The sequence below is a fragment of the Lycium barbarum genome, chromosome 6 (genome assembly GCF_019175385.1).
Source record: "Lycium barbarum isolate Lr01 chromosome 6, ASM1917538v2, whole genome shotgun sequence".
Lineage (NCBI taxonomy): Eukaryota > Viridiplantae > Streptophyta > Magnoliopsida > Solanales > Solanaceae > Lycium > Lycium barbarum.
The window spans coordinates 8,631,461-8,649,537 of NC_083342.1; the positions used below are offsets into that span (position 1 = coordinate 8,631,461).

Sequence of the window (18,077 nt, forward strand, 5' to 3'; positions counted from 1 at the left end):
CAATACCTATAGCACTTAGCCACTTCTCGCCATAATTTTTGGGTTCATCTTTGGACACTTTTTCTACGATAAGCATCTTCTTAATTTCCCGTTGAAGCCCGTCAACTAAAGTAAGCCCCCGTGAATGCTATCAGTGGGGTTTAGCCTCCAAACTGCACGTGAGATGAGTTTTTGCCTCATACAGCTCGGGGTGAGTCATGGAGCTTGTAACAAATTCATTATACAAAAATAGAAATCGGATGTAGCCCGCCTACAGATCAAAAGTAAGAAAATGAACTGTGCCGCCACCAATCAAGTGTGTGGCCAGATCACTGAAGCTCTACATAGTAGTCCTCAACTCATGATGCAATATAAAGTAACCATTACCAAAACAGGAATTAAAAGTGGAAACAATATTACAACATTTTTACCTGTTATAGATCGTAGGTTATAGTAAGGTCCTTATACACCCAATGAACAAAGTGAATTTGTTCATATTTCTATTAATAGAATAATGCAAATAGTCATCAAGCAAAATAATGTACTACTAACTATTTAGCTTCATCTAGACATTAGAGGACCTTTACATAAAATACACATTGGTGCTCCAATCGACCCTCGTACCAAAACAAATGTGGAAAGTATGGGACGTTAGAACATGTTTTCGTAAAATTGAGGCCTTGGACACTCACCAATTAAGGCGTGTTAATCGGAAATTTAGGTGGATGGTTTGCTTATCAAAGTTTCCAAGTATTTCTCCACATAGTCCAGGCCACAAGTTGTCTTCACAACAGGCATTATGGCAGGGACATCCAGATAGAATTCTGAATCGTACTTGTCGAGCTTACCCCAATGTTTCAGCTGTTTTCGGGCTTCTCTAATGGCTGCCCTTGTAGCAGAATGGACTGTAGCTGCTAAAAGCAATGGTGGTTCACCAGAAGCTGCAAAAAGTACTCATGTTATGTTAAAAAATCCATATAATTACAATTGTTTTATTTAAGTATTCAAAAGTCGTACTATCAAGAAACTATGTTGCTCAGACTCTTCAAAAATACTGACAGGTGTGTGTCAGATCCTCCAAAAGTAGTGCATTTTTTAAGGATCCGACAGGGGTGCGACAGCATTTCCACAAAGTCCGAGCAATGTAGTCAAGAAATGCTTCCCACTGGAATATACTTATAACTTATGTCACTCGGACCCTCCAAAAATGTTTCTACACTCACTCAGATCCTCTAAAAATATACTAGTTTTAGAGGATTTGACTCTCACCCGTCGGTATTCTTGAAGAGTCCGAGCAACACAACAGTTAGGACCTATGTTGCTCGGACTCTTAGAAAATACTGCTAGGTGTGTATCGAATCCTCCAAAAGTCCGGCACCGGCGCGACAACATTTGAAGGGTCCGAGCAACACAACTTAGAACGGGGAACACATGATTTTTCAAGTTAATTAAGTTTCTAAAAGTCCATAAAATTTGTTCTTTTTTGTTTTGAGAAATTAGCACTTTTAGTCCCTCAAATACTGACAAATCTTGATTTTGGTCCTTGTGATTTCTGAGTAAGCATGCTTAACCTTCAGTTAATTCATATGTTCATTTTTGATCCTTCCGACCATGAATATTCACAAATTTAACAAATTGTTAAGTGCTAAACTCATTCAATTATTGATGTATTATGTTCAATATTGTTACTTCATATTTGAGGGTAATATAGCTCTGAGATAGTCTAAAATTCTAAATATCACATATTTCTTATACAAAGGGACCAAACACACACATTTAAGTTAATTGAAGATTAAATATGCTTAGCCTAATATTACAAGGACTTGCTTAGCCTAATATTACAACGACCACAACCAGAATTCATTAATAACTGATGGACCGAGAGTGCAATTGTCCTTTTTGTTTACGACGGTCTTAAGTCATTTCTAATGAAATTTCCTCTAATTCTAATCATCAGCATTCACATACTCTTTCACCTAATATTATTGAGAAATTATACATTGGCTGTTGCAAATTGCAATGTTGATTTGAATCAAAATCTATAATATACTACTAGTTGATAATACACTTTTTTTCTTTGAAACATTCTCCACAAGAATTTTTCTGCGCTCAACCATATTGAGAATGAGTTAAAGAAGTCCCTCACAACTCACTGAAGCAATCAGTATAACAAGCAAAGAAGATGAAATGAAGAAAGAATATTACCTTTAGACGATAGAATACGTTTTTTGTGATGTCCACTGTTTAACACACGAACATTCAAACGTTTAGTTATGGTATCAATCGTCGGGATATGGTATGTCCAAGTGCTATTTGTAACCATCAATCCGTCTTCGTTTGTAAGATATTCTTCAAGCATAAAATATCCAATTCCTTGTACAAAAGCCCCTTCAATCTGCAAAAATACAGCATTTGCGAATAGTGAACTCTGATATTCGTAATACTAGTGAAACGTTGAAAATTTTCTAAGAGATATGCTTCAAGTGAAAAATTCACTCATGAATTGCAACAACTTTTTTTCAAGTGAAATTCTTGCTAAACACAACTGCAACATCGAAATACTACTCTTTTTCAACTTCAACCATATATTGTCCAAAGTCCATATTTGTACAACGATTTCAAGTGCTAATAACTGATATCGAAACTTAGCATTTGTATGTTTTAGTAAATTTCTTAAACACATATAGGGTTTAGACCAAAGCTATTGGGTTCGTCAGAACCTATAGCTTACATTGTGTATCCGCTCCTGATTATAAATACTAATATCTAGATAAAAAGGGACAACAATCTTATAAAAGATGAACCTGTCCCAAGTCAACAGCTGGATTCAAGCTCTGACCACAGTCGTATATAATATCTGATTGCATAATTCTTGGTTGTCCTGTCAAAATATCTATCTCAACCTGCAAGAAATCAGCATCTTTATTGTTAGAAAGTGCTGCAGTTGGTCACTTAGTAGTCGTTTGGACATGAATTCAGTGATATTTGAAAAAAAAATGATATTTGAAATTAAGTTGAAAAATGGTATTTGAAATTTGAGATTGTGTTTGGACATGCATTTCACTGGAAAAGAAGTTGATGTTTTGTGAGAGAATCTTGGAAAGCTTTTCTTCAAGTTTGGAGTTAAAAACTGAGATAGTGTATAACCAAACAAATTTTCGAAAAACAATCTTGAAAAATGCAAAAAATATCACAGCCAAACGGGCCCTTAATTGGTTGCCATTGCCAAAAGCTCCAAAAGGTGAATGTCATGCCATGCTTTGCACTCAGTGAATCATGAGAGTTGATTTCGATTGGACTCTTCAAATTGCCACCGGGTGCGTGTCTGACCCTCCAAAAGTAGTGCATTATCGGAGGATCCAACACAGGTACGACAACATTTTTGGAGAGTCCGAGCAACATAGGATGTAATGCTTCAACGCCAATACATTGACCAGAACAATAAGTGGATAAAAAAACTTTACCTCGCTAACAGCAGCACCGTAGTTCAAATATTGCCCGGAACTTGAATCTGGGACAAAATAAGCATGTGCTTGTAGATCTATTGGTTGAGCTTCTGCCTGCAGAGAGAGATAGGCCCGCGGAATAATGGGGTTTTAAGAATTTGAAACTTTATGATATTCAACATATGGGAAACAATGTATAAAAAATCGTTCCCCAGCTACACATTGTGCAATTCACTTTAGCCAAATCATAGTAAGTTTTCATAGTAAGTTTTCAAAAGTAGCATAGGATAACAGTTGAGCTGGTCTTTTTCCAGAAATTATTAGCATTAACATCTTGAACTTAAGTCATCTTTCGAACTAGAATTTTAATTAGAGAGAGAAGAAAAACCTCGCGAATCAGTGTAGTCCAGTCGACAGAACCATTTTGTTCTTGAAGTTTTTCCTTCAGGGGAGTCAGTCTTTCAACCAGGATATTACAGCAACGCCGAGCAGCTTCACAGCTTGATTCGGACTTCGTGCTTTCAGCGGTAAATCCAGTTTGCACTAAGCTTAATGTGTCTATTTGTATGATTCGCACCTTCTCCACGAGTTCTTCGCTCCAACTTCTCTCGATTAAACTAAGAGCATAGGCGATCACCTGTTTAACCTTTGTCCATAGCCCTTGGCCGATTTCAACCCCTCCAACTTCACAAACTATCGATCCGTCCTGCAGAACGCTTACTTTTGCTGGTGTCGCGTGTTGCATAACTTCATGCACGATTGGCAATCGAGAAATACCCCGTTTCTTCCACGTGTTTTTCTCGTTAAATTCATCTATCATATTTCTTCTATCGACAAATCTTGAGGATGTCGCCAATTGATCCATGATACTAGGCAAGGTATATTCTCCTGATTCTCCTGCACTATGCTCGTAGAATAATTTAAGGCTTTCATAAGTATGTGTTAGGTGTGGAATTGGCCAAACAAGTCAATTCTTTTGTTCACATAGTCGTGATGTAAGCGCTTACCTCATGATAGTCGTGATGTAAGCGCTTACCTCATCATAGGAAATTCATTCCTATAAATAGGTAGCTTATGGTTCATTTGTAAACACACCAAATTGAAGAAGACAACACATCCCAAAGAGAGAGAAAAATCTAAGAGAAATACTCTTAGTGAAAGGCCTAAGTAAGAGAAGGTCTTTGAGAGAATTTTCTGTGGTAAAATTCTTGAGTGTAATTGAGATTGGGGTTGTGAGGTTGAGTGTTGTAAACACTTGTAATATTTCTTCTTTAATAAGATCTGCAGCAGCAACGTGGACGTAGCTCTCACATTGAGGGTGAACCACTATAAATCTGTGTGTGCTATTTATTCTTCGCTTACATCACGGCGTAAGTAGGTTCTGTCTAAGGAGGTTGGTATTTAAGTGGTCCAGCTGTGACCCTCCAATCTTTCCTGGGAACCTGCTTACAAAGGTCGGATTTGGGATTCAAATCCTAACAACTGGTATCAGAGCAACAGGTTGTGTTGTGATTTAGAAACGATGGGAGGCGAAGATGGTACGACGCACGGCATCGGTAAATTCGATGGTACAGACTTTGCGTTCTGGAGAATGCAAATTGAAGATTATTTATATGGCAGAAAGCTTCATGAACCTCTGAGTCCGAAACCAGAGGAGATGAAGCAAGCAGATTGGAATCTCCTCGACAGACAAGTTCTGGGAGTCATTCGGCTGACGTTGTCGAAGAACGTTGCTCACAACGTGGCAAAGGAGAAGACCACCGCTGATATGATGAAGGTATTGTCTGACATGTATGAGAAACCTTCGGCAAATAATAAGGTATTTCTCATGAAGAAACTATTTCATCTAAAGATGATGGAAAATGCTCATGTTGCTGCACACGTAAATGAATTCAATACCATTGTAAATCAATTGTCATCGGTAAAAATTGACTTCGATGATGAAGTGCAAGCTCTAATTTTGTTGGCATCCTACCAAATAGCTGGGAGCCAATGAGAGCAGCGGTTAGTAATTCTGTCGGTAGTGAAAAACTAAAGTTCAACGATGTTAGGGATCGTATCCTTGCTGAGGAAGTGCGCAAGACAGATTCTGGAGAGGCATCGACGAGTTCTGCTTTTAATGTTGAAAACAGAAGCAGAAATTATGACAGAAACTACAACCGAAATAGGGGCAGATCGAAGTCAAGGAATGGCAGGGGTCAATCCAGACCAGGACGAACATTTGAGTGTTGGAACTGTGGAAAACCAGGTCACTTCAAGAAGAACTGCAGGGCGCCAAAGAAGGAGGACAACAAGGGGGCTGGAATCAACGCTGCTACGGAAGACATTGGCGATGCGTTGTTGCTATCGGTTGACAGCCCGATAGACTCTTGGGTGCTTGACTCAGGAGCGTCCTTTCATACCACCCCACATCATGATATAATGACAAACTACGTGGCTGGGAATCTCGGCAAAGTTTATTTAGCCGATGGAGAGCCGCTAGATGTTGTTGGCACGGGAGACATTAATTTGAAGATGTCAAATGGATCCTCGTGGAAGATTACAAAAGTTAGACATGTTCCAAAGCTGATGCGAAACCTGATCTCAGTAGGTCAGCTTGATGATGAGGGATATGATCTCAATTTTGGTAATGGGTCTTGGAAGGTGGCGAAAGGTGCTATGGTAGTTGGCCGAGGAAAGAAGATTGGCACTCTCTACATGACGACTAGCTGTCGTGATACTGTTGTTGTGGTTGACAACACAAAGAAGACAGATTTGTGGCATTGTCGGCTGGGGCATATCAGCCAGAAGGGGATGAAGCTGTTGGTGACAAATGGCTTAATTCCGGAGCTGAAGACGGTGGACCTTCATACGTGTGAGAGCTGCATTCTCGGAAAACAAAAGCGAGTAAGCTTCTCAAATGCAGGCAGGGAGTTGAAGGTCGTGAAGCTGGAATTGGTGCACACAGACGTGTGGGGACCTACCACTGTCCCCTCTCTTGGAGGATCACACTACTACGTGACCTTCATTGATGATTCAACCAGGAAGGTATGGGTTTATTTTATGAAAAATAAATCCGATGTGTTTAGTGTATTCAAAAGATGGAAAGCCATGGTTGAGAATGAAACAAACCTCAAGATGAAGTGTTTGAGGTCCGACAACGGCGGAGAATACACTGATGGTGATTTCAAACGGTACTGTGCCGATAATGGGATCAAGATGATGAAGACTATTCCTGGAACGCCGCAACAGAATGGAGTAGCCGAAAGAATGAACCGAACGTTGAACGAGCGTGCTCGGAGTATGAGAATACACTCTGGACTGCCCAAGACATTCTGGGCAGATGCAGTCAATACCGCGGCCTTCTTAATTAACCGAGGACCGTCAGTTCCCTTGGATTTCAGAATTCCAGAAGAAGTCTGGAGTGGCAAGAAGGTAAATCTTTCATTTCTGAAAGTGTTCGGTTGCTTATCATATGTTCATAATGATGATACGGCTAGAAGCAAGCTTGATCCAAAATCAAAGAAGTGTTACTTTATTGGCTATGGTGACACCGAGCTTGGGTACCGATTTTGGGATGAACAAAATCGGAAGATCATCCGAAGCAGGAATGTTGTCTTTAACGAAGAGGTACTGTACAAAGACAAGCTGCAAAAGAATTCAGAATGTCAGGACAAGGAATCGGAAATAGTCGATTTGAGGGACTTTCCGGCACCTGAGCCGCAGCCAGGTACAACCGAGGCAGAGGAACAAACAATCCGAGAAGGTGCTGATGAAAGTGCTGATTCTGAAACAAATGAACAGACGTCAATCACAGAACTGCGTAGATCATCCAGGATCAGGAAGCCGCTTCACAGGTACTCTCCATCCCTCAACTACATTCTACTCACTGACAGAGGGGAACCAGAATGTTATGAAGAAGCAATGCAAGTCGATGAATCGACTAAGTGGGAGCTGGCAATGAAGGATGAGATGGATTCACTATCGGCAAATCATACATGGGAGTTAGCCGAGTTGCCAAAGGATAAAAAGGCATTGCAAAACAAATGGGTTTATCGGATAAAGGAAGAACCTAATGGAAGCAAGCGTTATAAAGCAAGGCTGGTTGCAAAGGGATTTCAACAGAAAGAAGGCATTGACTATACGGAGATCTTCTCTCCCGTAGTCAAGATGGTGACTATCAGAACTGTTCTTGGGCTGGTAGCAAAGGAAAATCTACATCTGCAACAGATGGACGTGAAAACTGCATTTCTTCACGGTGATCTAGACGAGGAAATCTACATGCGACAGCCGGAGGGATTCAAAATCAAAGGAAAGGAGAATCTGGTGTGCAAACTTCAAAAGAGTCTGTACGGACTAAAACAGGCTCCAAGACAGTGGTATTTAAAGTTTGACAGCTTTATGAAGAAAGCTGATTTTTCAAGGTGCGAGGCAGATCACTGCTGTTACTTCAAAAAATTTGAAGACTCGTACATGATACTGCTACTCTATGTCGACGACATGCTAATCGTAGGAGCAAACCTACAGGAGATTGATCGGTTGAAAAAAGGGTTATCGGAAGAGTTTGCAATGAAGGATTTGGGAGCTGCAAAGCAAATCCTTGGGATGAGAATCGACCGAAGCAAGGAGGGCATCAAACTCTCACAAGAAGAATATGTGAGGAAAGTTATCAAAAGGTTTAACATGCATGATGCCAAGCCAGTCAGCACTCCCTTGGCTGGACACTTTCGGTTGTCAAAGGACCAGTCGCCGACAACCGAGGATGAGAAGAAGCAGATGGACAAGATACCTTATGCATCTGCAATCGGTAGTCTTATGTATGCAATGATATGTACAAGGCCAGACATTGCACATGCAGTGGGAGTTGTCAGCCGATTTATGAGCAATTCGGGAAAGCAACACTGGGAGGCTGTGAAGTGGATATTCAGATATCTGAAAGGCAGCTCGAGTTCAGCTCTGTATTTCCGAAAATCAAAAACAGGATTGCAAGGGTATGTTGATGCTGACAACGGTGGTGATATTGATAGCAGAAAGAGCACATCCGGGTATGTTTACACATTCGGAGGTACTGCAATCTCTTGGGTTTCCAAGTTGCAAAAGATAGTAGCTCTCTCTAGTTGTGAGGCTGAGTACGTTGCTGTGACGGAGGCCATAAAGGAAATGATGTGGCTACAATCTTTTCTGCGGGAATTGGATCAGGACCACGAGGGAAGTGTGCTATATTGTGATAGCCAAAGCGCCATTCATTTGGCAAAGAACCCGGTTTACCATGCTCGAACGAAGCACATACAACTCCGATACCATTTCATTAGATCAGCTTTGGAAGATGGAGCGCTAGTGCTTGAGAAGATCGCAGGGAGTCAGAATCCAGCAGACATGCTGACAAAGGCAGTGACGATAGACAAACTGAAGCTATGCTCAACTTCAGTTGGCCTGCATGAAGTATGAAAGTAGGAAAGAGCTGCTGCATCGATCAAAGTGTGAAGACAAATTAAAATTAGTCTTCAAGTGGGAGATTTGTTAGGTGTGGAATTGGCCAAACAAGTCAATTCTTTTGTTCACATAGTCGTGATGTAAGCGCTTACCTCATGATAGTCGTGATGTAAGCGCTTACCTCATCATAGGAAATTCATTCCTATAAATAGGTAGCTTATGGTTCATTTGTAAACACACCAAATTGAAGAAGACAACACATCCCAAAGAGAGAGAAAAATCTAAGAGAAATACTCTTAGTGAAAGGCCTAAGTAAGAGAAGGTCTTTGAGAGAATTTTCTGTGGTAAAATTCTTGAGTGTAATTGGGATTGGGGTTGTGAGGTTGAGTGTTGTAAACACTTGTAATATTTCTTCTTTAATAAGATCTGCAGCAGCAACGTGGACGTAGCTCTCACATTGAGGGTGAACCACTATAAATCTGTGTGTGCTATTTATTCTTCGCTTACATCACGGCGTAAGTAGGTTCTGTCTAAGGAGGTTGGTATTTAAGTGGTCCAGCTGTGACCCTCCAATCTTTCCTGGGAACCTGCTTACAAAGGTCGGATTTGGGATTCAAATCCTAACAGTATGAACATTTTGGCTAATGACAGAGTCCACTTCCATTTCCAGTACACTTGCTACATTTTCTATTATAACGTCTGCGATATATGATCCTTGGACATCCCCAAGTGCCCGCATAGATGATTTGCTGGTAAGGTTTGTCTTGCAATTCTTTAAATCGAAAGAAAAGGCGCCCCAATTGTATTTCTTGAGCGCTGCGATTACATGAGATGCTATGACAGGGGTTATATCATCTGATATCCCTCCATTTATTAAGATATCAGCATGTAAGGCTGTGACCTTCCCGTTTGACTTGAATCCAACACTGTACGTTACTTTCAGGGGGTGTCTTCCTCCCGTTATTACCATGTCAGTATTTCTGTTGACGTATACCCTGACAGGATGTCGTAACTTGTACGCTGCAAGTGCACAGGCTGTGGAAACCTGAAGTATCACACAAATCTCAAAGTAGAATCTGTGCATTCTGAATGAATAACAATCTTTAACCAAAAAAAACTCCGTTGCGTGTAAACAAAAGTGGTCTTTTCCCTATTGAACCTTCCTATTATCCTTTTTAACAAAGAGTTAAGGTTACACAATAGTTTTAAAAAAAGAAAAAAAAAAAAAAAAAGGGCTGTGGTTTTTTTGTTGGCGGGGGGGGGGGGGGGGGGGGGGGGGGAGCCCGGTGCACGATGCATCTCGCAAGGTCCGCGGAAGGGTCGCACCAGAGGGATGGAATGTATGCTGCCTACCCTGATGCAAATATCAGTGGCTGATTCAACAGCTCGAGCCCATAACCTATAGGTCACACCGGAGACAACTTTTCCGTTGCTCCAAGACTACCCTTCTATGGATACACAGTAGTATTACAGCAAAAACAATTGCTAATGTTTCAAAACTTTTCTAAAACTCAGTTTTTTTCTTCTGTTAATAGGTACTTACTGGCATATTTCTTATTGCCTTGCCACCGAAGCCACCTCCAGCCCTTCTTGTTTTCACGCGGATATTATGCTCGGGAACACCAAGACAACGAGCAATTACACTATGCGTATACTCAGGGAACTGAGTTGAAGCATAAACAACCATCGTGTTGTCCTCATCCGGAACTGCTAAGGTAGTCTGTGGCTCCATATAAAAGTAGTACTCTGATGGAAGTCTCAACTGGAAATAATCGATACTGATCAATTATACATTTGAAGTGTTACCATACATTTATAATCAATCGTATTATATTTCAACAGACAAGGTACCTCAGCAGAAAGAATTTTGTGGTCAGCTTCAGCCATTCCTTTTGAGAAATCACCAACCGGTTCAGTGTCCAGAAACACGGGACCTTGAAGAAAACTTGACCTATCAACAGCCTCCTCAACAGTTAAAATCGGCGAATCTATGTTTTCTGTGTCATATTCAACAACGGTTGTTCTTGCAGCCACATCAGCAGACCTCTGACTTTTAGCAACCTGTCATTCCACCAAAATTGAACATCTTTAATGAACTAGTTCAGAGTATATGAATAATCAATGCTGCATAAAACCGATTATGCAGATAGAATCTTAAATGACAGCATACCACAACAACAATTCGATCACCAGCATATTCGCAATGATCCTCTGCAAATAAAGGTTCAGTGCCAAACTGGCTCAAAGCTCCTACATTTTCCCCTCCTCTCGGTATATCTTTAAATGTGATAATGCCAATAATTTCCTCTGCTATTGAATTAGGCTGATGCTGGAGATGAACGCTCTTTACCCTTGCTAGTGGCTTCGTACTATAGATAATTGCTCCGTGTAGACAGTTTGGTGGTGATGGAATGTCGTCTACATAAACAGCTTCTCCTGGAAAAAAAACAGCAATAGCCAACAAAATCAATGTTGTGTTGGAGAAAACAAATTCATCTGTAAAATGTAGTACAAAACCTGTATCAGTCAGCGACTATACATCAATTCCGAATAGCTGGCGTGGGATATGTGAATCCTCTATACTCATTACTACTCTTTTTAAACTTGAATGTAATGTACTCTATATGTCATAATCACTACATCTCCAACTGTAACCATTGCCAAAGCCAGAAAGTAGGAATAGAGAATAACACATAATTTTAACTAGGCTTAGCATGCTCAAGATGAAATACATACATGCATACATACAGAGAGAGAGAGAGAGAGAGAACAAACCAGAAGCTTGCATGGAAACTCCATACTTCTTCATCGGTTCACCGACTGGATAGTACTCGGTACTTGATTCCACAACCTGCTCAGCAGGTGATAGTATTGTCTTTGTATTTCCTTCACTAGTATCACCATCTTCCACAGAAGTTTCACCAACTCCGTCGAACAAACCACTGGAAACAGCAGAATCAACATTGGTAAGCGGATACAAAAACTTGAACAGAAAACTGACAGCCAAGCTTGACCTGTACTCGGGGTATGAAGTCCCCGGTTCAGGGACTATGTCTAGCTTGACAAATTTCACTGCTTCATACAGAATCTTGACGTTCAATATTTTCCCGGTTAGATGTTTCTCTACTGTTTTCGCCCTTATTGCATGATTTGTGCCAAAAGCACCAAATGCCAACCTGATTGAATGTATCACGACCCCGTTTCTTCGGGGAGAAACATCAGCTAAGAAAGCAGCATTTACATATGCCAATGCACTTCCGAGAGGTCGCGGTGCAGGTCGATAGGTTTCAAACAAAAACTTTGAAAAGTTCTGAAGAACATTTCCGTCCTTTTTAAAAGGGATCCGAACACTTAGAAGCACACTTCTTGAGTCTAATGCTGGCCTTGCTAAGAGCTCCTCCCATTTAAGTTTTTCTCGTCCACGAACGGTCAATATACTAACCGTAGCATCCACTCCAAGAAATAATGTAGACATATCAGACGGAAAACCAAACTTCTGCGCCATAGCTAAATTTCCCCCCACACTGGCAGTGTTTCTGACAAACGGATTAGCAATCTTCTCCATATGTTGAGCCAACTTTTGGGACACCATCTTTCCGTACAATCCCAAATTGACATCGGTTCCCTCATTCAGAAATGAAATAACTCTAGATATTGTCGCAGTTGCTCCAATTTCAATTCCTTTGCGATCCCTATTGAGGATCGAAAGTTCAGGGATACGTCTCAGATCGATGTACTGGTCATAGCACTGCGTTTCCTTGTAATAACCAGTGCCAGTATTGCCAACAACTATTTTAACACTCCCAACATTTTCAGCCACACTAGAATTCAACAAGGTTTGTAGCTCCTCTATAGAAACAGGGCTAAACCAAGAATACCTCGTGGAGTCCAAACGCGTGATGGATTCACTTTTCAAGAATTCAGGATATGTAACAAGATCCTTACTTGGATCATAGGGAGGCAATTTACCTGCTTTGGTTTCTGTGGAATCTCCGTTTTTCCAAAAGATATTGAGTCCCAAATCCTCTATGTCAACATCAGAAGCAAAACTCCTACAAGCATCAGCGATGGGCCGGTATCCAGTGCAACGACAAAGGTTCCCCGAAATGGACTTTTCAGCTTCAAATGAAGTCAGACTAGAGAATCCTTGTGGAGGAGAAACTTGAGGGTTCCCTTTATCGGCATTGACAAGAGCAGAGAAAAACGACATACACATTCCAGGAGTGCAAAAGCCACATTGAGATGCATGGAAACCAGCAAATCTTTGGTGAATTGGGTGATAGCCATCTCTGGTGTTACCAAGACCATCACTTGTAGTAATAGCACAACCATTTAAACTACAAAGAAGTGTAAGGCATGAACTCACACTAAAATCTTCAACTTTGTTTAGCTTGGGATCATACTTTGAGACTAAAACAACACAAGCTCCACAACCACCTGAAAACAATCAAACTTGCAATTAATTTCTGACAAAAAAAACTACGCCTCGATCCCACGCAAGTTGGGGTCGACTATATGAATCGTCACTAACTATATCACACAATTTAATTTCAATAACAACAATATTATACAACAACTATAACAACTAAGCCTCAATCCCAAGCAAGTTGAGGTAAGCTATATGAATCAGTGACCATGACGCTCGATTTTAGCTCATTTCTGTCTATATTACACAACAATAATAACAACTGAGCCTCAAAACTAAGAATTTGGGGTTGGCTATATGAATCTTTTTTTTTTTTTTTGGGAGGGTAATTTTGGCTATATGAATTTTCACTGACCATATCACTCAATTTAAGCTCATTTCAATCGATATTATACAACAATAATAACAACTAAGCCTCAATCCCAAGCAAGTTAGGATATGTTATATGAATTATTACTGACCATATCGCTCAATTTAAGCTCATTTATGAAAATATTATCTAACAACAATAACAAGTAAACTTCAATCCCAAGCAAGTTAGGGGTCGGCTATCTAAATCCTCATTGATCATGCCGATCCATTTAAGCTTATTTATGTCAATAAGCCTCAACCCAAGTAATATGGTGCCAGCTATCATCATCACTGTCATATAACTCAATTTAAGCTCATTTATGTTAATATTATACAACAATAACAACTAAGCCTTAATCCCGAGTAAGTTGAGATAGGCTATATGAGTCATCATTGACCATATCCCTCAACTTAAGCTCATTTATGTCAATATTATACAACAATAACAACTAAGCCTCAATTTTAAGCAAGTTGGGTAGACCATAAGACCATATCGCTCGATTTAAGCTTATTTATGTCAGTATTATACAACAATAATAGTAACTAAGCCTCAATCGATGTAAGTTGGGGTTGACCATATGAATACTCACTGAACATACTGCTCAATTTAAGCTCATTTATGTCAATATTATACAACAACAATAAAACTAAGTGTCAGTCCCAATTAAGTTGAGGTAGGCTATATGAATTATCACTGACCATATCGCTCAATTTAAGCTCATTTATGTCAATATTATACAACATGAATAACACCTAAGCCTCAATCCTAAGCAAGTTGGTTCACATGAATCCTCATTGATCATGTCGCTCCATTTAAGCTCATCTCAGAGCCCGTTTGGATTAGCTGAAAAAAATGGCTTTTAAGCATAAGTACTTTTTAAGTGTGAAAGTTATTTTATAAATAAGCAGTTACATGTTTAGATAAAAGTGCTTAAAGGGTTTTTGCTTAAAGAATTTTTAAAAGTAGGGATAGTATTGAAATTAACAGAAAATATAAGGGATAAAAGGATAAAGTTGTTGGTCAAACTAAAATGGCTTTTAAGCCAAAAAAAAAAAAAAGTTGAGATTGAGCAACTTTTTGGTTTTGGCTTATGCAATTTTTAACTTAATTTAAGGTGTTTTTTATTTTACCAAACACCCAAATAAGTTAAAAAATGGCTTATCAGCTAGTTTGACCAACTTATAAGCCAATCCAAACGGGCTCTTAGACCCCTATATCAGTCTAATATAAGAAGTAAAATCACAATTTATGACACAAGCATCTAGTCTAGTACTCCCTCCAGGTCAAAAAAAGTGTCCACTAAGGCTTTTTGTTTTGGTAAAAAAAATATCTACTTATTAAATCAAGAAACAGTTAGCCTTATCTTTTCATATTTGTCCCTATTAAGTGTTATATGATCAAATTCAATGCCAAAGTGTGCAAATAGTTAAGTGGACTTTTTTTTTTTTTAAATCCGGGGGAGTATTATACAAAAAAAAAGTTAATGGTACATCCTATGACCTATATGTTTAAAACATGCAGAAGTTTGCCATTAAGTTGCATATAATGGAAAGCTTTCACTGCTAATTTCCTTTTCATTCCCATAAACGAGAAGGAAAAGGAAAGAAATCAAGCAAAACTAGTAACTACTCACCTCCATTTCATTTTACATTTGACAGGACATGAATTTTAAAAAAGAAAGAAAAGAAATTTTAGAATTTATGGTCATGTTATGATATTTTTGTGGCTATAAGAGCGTGAGAATATAATAAGAAATATAAAGTGAAAAAGTTTTCAAATGCAAAAATATTTTTTTTTGGAACAAACTAAAAAAAACGTGTCACATATAACGAAACAGGAGAGTAGTGGGTAATGCAAATTCTCCTATTTGTTCCCTTTCAACTGTAAGGACACCTTTTTTCCATTTTTAATGCTAAAGTAAGAAAAATTGATTTCATAATTTTTTTACTAATTAATTATAAGTATGCGATAAATGTTTACTTCCTATATTTCAATTTACATGGCACAGTTCGATTTTCGAGAGTCAAATCTTTTAATTTTGACTGTAACTTTGCACATAATATCTTATGTTTTTTTGAAATAAAAAATTACATATTTAAAAACTATATAAAAAATACTATAAGTGACAATTTAAAATATTTAAAAGTTATATGAAAAAATCGCAGTCAAAGAAAAACTCGTTTGATTCTCGAAATACGAGAGCTGCCACACAAAATTGGGATTGAGAGAGTACTATCTTTGGTCTCTCATTCAGTAACCAGTGCTCCCCTCTAAAGGCGATCCAATTCCCGAGGCTCTAACCTGAGACCACTTGTCAAGTAAATATTATTTATTTTTTATCAGAAGTCTCTGGGTCGAACCCTCGAAAAGGAGATGATCGTCTGTGATAACAAGCTAGTTACCCTCCAAAATAGAATTTATCTGACGCAAATTTAACTTAATCGGATCCCGAAGTGAGTACAGAACACCAAGTAAACCAATTACCTTCACCACAACCAAGCTTGGGACTCTTGAAAGAAGCATGATATCTCAAGAACTGAAGCAAAGTAGTAGAAGGATCAACACATGCTAACTCAAATCTCTCTCCATTAACCGCAAAAACCAAATTTCCATTTCTCTGTGACCCCTCCATTAAATAAAATATAAACTTATTTGTGACTTGTTTAATCTAAGCAGATAAAAACCAATAAAACATAATACTTGTTAGGTGTATAAAGTATTTCTCTCATACAGATTCATGCACGTTCCTTGAATTATTAATTTATAGACTTCTGATTAGATTAGCTAGTATTGTGTAAATTTGAGAAAATGTCAAAAATGACTCCTTATCTTTGGTGATAGGCTCAAAGTAATCCATTAAGTTATCATCTGAGCAGTTTTGGTCCTTTAAGTTTTGTCAAAGCTGAGCACTTCTATCTCCGTCGAAATATTTATGGAACTTTGATAATTAAATTAAATCCTAATTGTGAAAACATAAAATATTTAACTGGAACTCACATTTGGATTTTGGAAGTACAATTTTTGCAGTTTATGTTACTTTGATCTATTTCAAGAGTCTAGTGCAACTTTTCGAGGTGCAATTTCTGTTTTTTTTAATCTATTTTTTTGTTTGGTGTAGTTTCTTATATTGTGATTTCTGAAATTTTGGCAGAAATTTTTGATGTTTCTAGGAATTTTTTATTTTGCAGTTCAGTTAAATTTAACAATCAGAATTTCGTAAATATCTGACGCAAATCGAAAGTGCTCACTTTTAAAAAACTTAAAGGACCAAAACTGCTCAGATGATACTTAAAGTACTACTTTAAACCTACTATGCAAGATAATGGGTCAGTTTGGCGAGTAAATTTGTTTAGCTATCGTTCAATATGTGACTTCTTGTTTACTAGCTAGTTCTCCCATATATTCTTTATTTCTTTCTTTCTCCTGTATAAGAAGAGTTGGTGAACAGCTTAACAGGCATGCTTTCGTTGTCATGTCTGTTTGGTAATGAGGGCATTTTTGACATTTTGTGATATTTGTGCTTTAAACTTATTGTCCCTGCTGTCTGGGGCGGAGATAGTAAGAGATCAGGGGTTCACCGGAACCCCCTTCATTAAAAAATTACACCATATATGTAAGGTTGAAGTGTAAATGTAATAGATGTTGGATCTCTTGACTTCTTCGTGTGTTTTTTTTTTTTATATATTTTTGAAGTTCCTTAATAAAAATTCTGATTCCGTCATTGCTTAATATTGTGTTGTGTGTATGTTTTCCTTTTTCTCCTCTTCCTATATAAGAAGTCATGCAGAGGCGGCTGAAGCAGCTACCTCTCCGTTGACATCCCCGCTTGCTTCCAGGGTTATTTTTTATCTTTCATTGCCTTTGTGCTTTATGGCTGTTGCACTTGATGGCCTTATGGTTGTTCATTCACTACAAAAAAAAATTGAGTAATTTGCGGAGATTGAAAGATATAATTTGCGGAATTTTAGCCTCCACTATTTATTAGCAGAGTGGAAAATAAAATCTCCGCGAATTGCAACTTTGAAACTCCATAAATTACCTTTTTTTTTTTTAGTGATTTCCCGAAATGGACAAAAAGACCTATGTGTACTGCATATTACTGATTGTCGTTCTTCACACGTTATATGATATCATCTTTTCCTAGGTCTATATTTGCCCCTGATTTGGGCTCTTATTACTTTTTGTACCTTCTGGGTTTGAGTAAGAAAAACAATGTTCAGTCCTTTATGTAATTCTAAAAGTTTCTTGTAAATAATATTTACAGTTGTTTATTCATGTGGTTCCCACTACTCTTAATATAGGAGAAATTTGCTCCCATCATAATTAATGCTATGCAGATTTTCTAACTCATACGTCAAGAGAGTTTAGCTTTTTCTTTTTGCACGGTATATTGATGTTGCAAAATTGTAAGTTATTAATGTTTATTTAAAGGTTAACTTAGATTAAGTATCATAATAAACTG

The 18,077-nt window shown here is 38.4% G+C and overlaps 1 protein-coding gene across 2 annotated transcripts; it reads right to left on the reverse strand.

The window, feature by feature from the left end:
* Positions 1-395: 395 nt before the first annotated feature.
* On the reverse strand, positions 396-16,346 carry LOC132600696 (aldehyde oxidase 4-like). 2 transcript variants are annotated; one of them, XM_060314022.1, is made up of 11 exons: positions 16,100-16,346; positions 11,613-13,274; positions 11,008-11,273; positions 10,689-10,898; positions 10,381-10,599; positions 9,463-9,882; positions 3,814-4,359; positions 3,444-3,539; positions 2,784-2,882; positions 2,185-2,374; positions 396-920 (listed from the first exon to the last, which is right to left on the reverse strand). In XM_060314022.1, the coding sequence occupies exons 1-11, from the start codon at positions 16,245-16,247 to the stop codon at positions 697-699; spliced, it is 4,080 nt and encodes a 1,359-aa protein (XP_060170005.1). In that variant the 5' UTR covers positions 16,248-16,346; the 3' UTR covers positions 396-696. The 2 variants fall into 2 exon arrangements, with proteins under 2 accessions (XP_060170005.1, XP_060170006.1); XM_060314023.1 differs by lacking the exons at positions 3,814-4,359; positions 9,463-9,882.
* Positions 16,347-18,077: the final 1,731 nt, after the last annotated feature.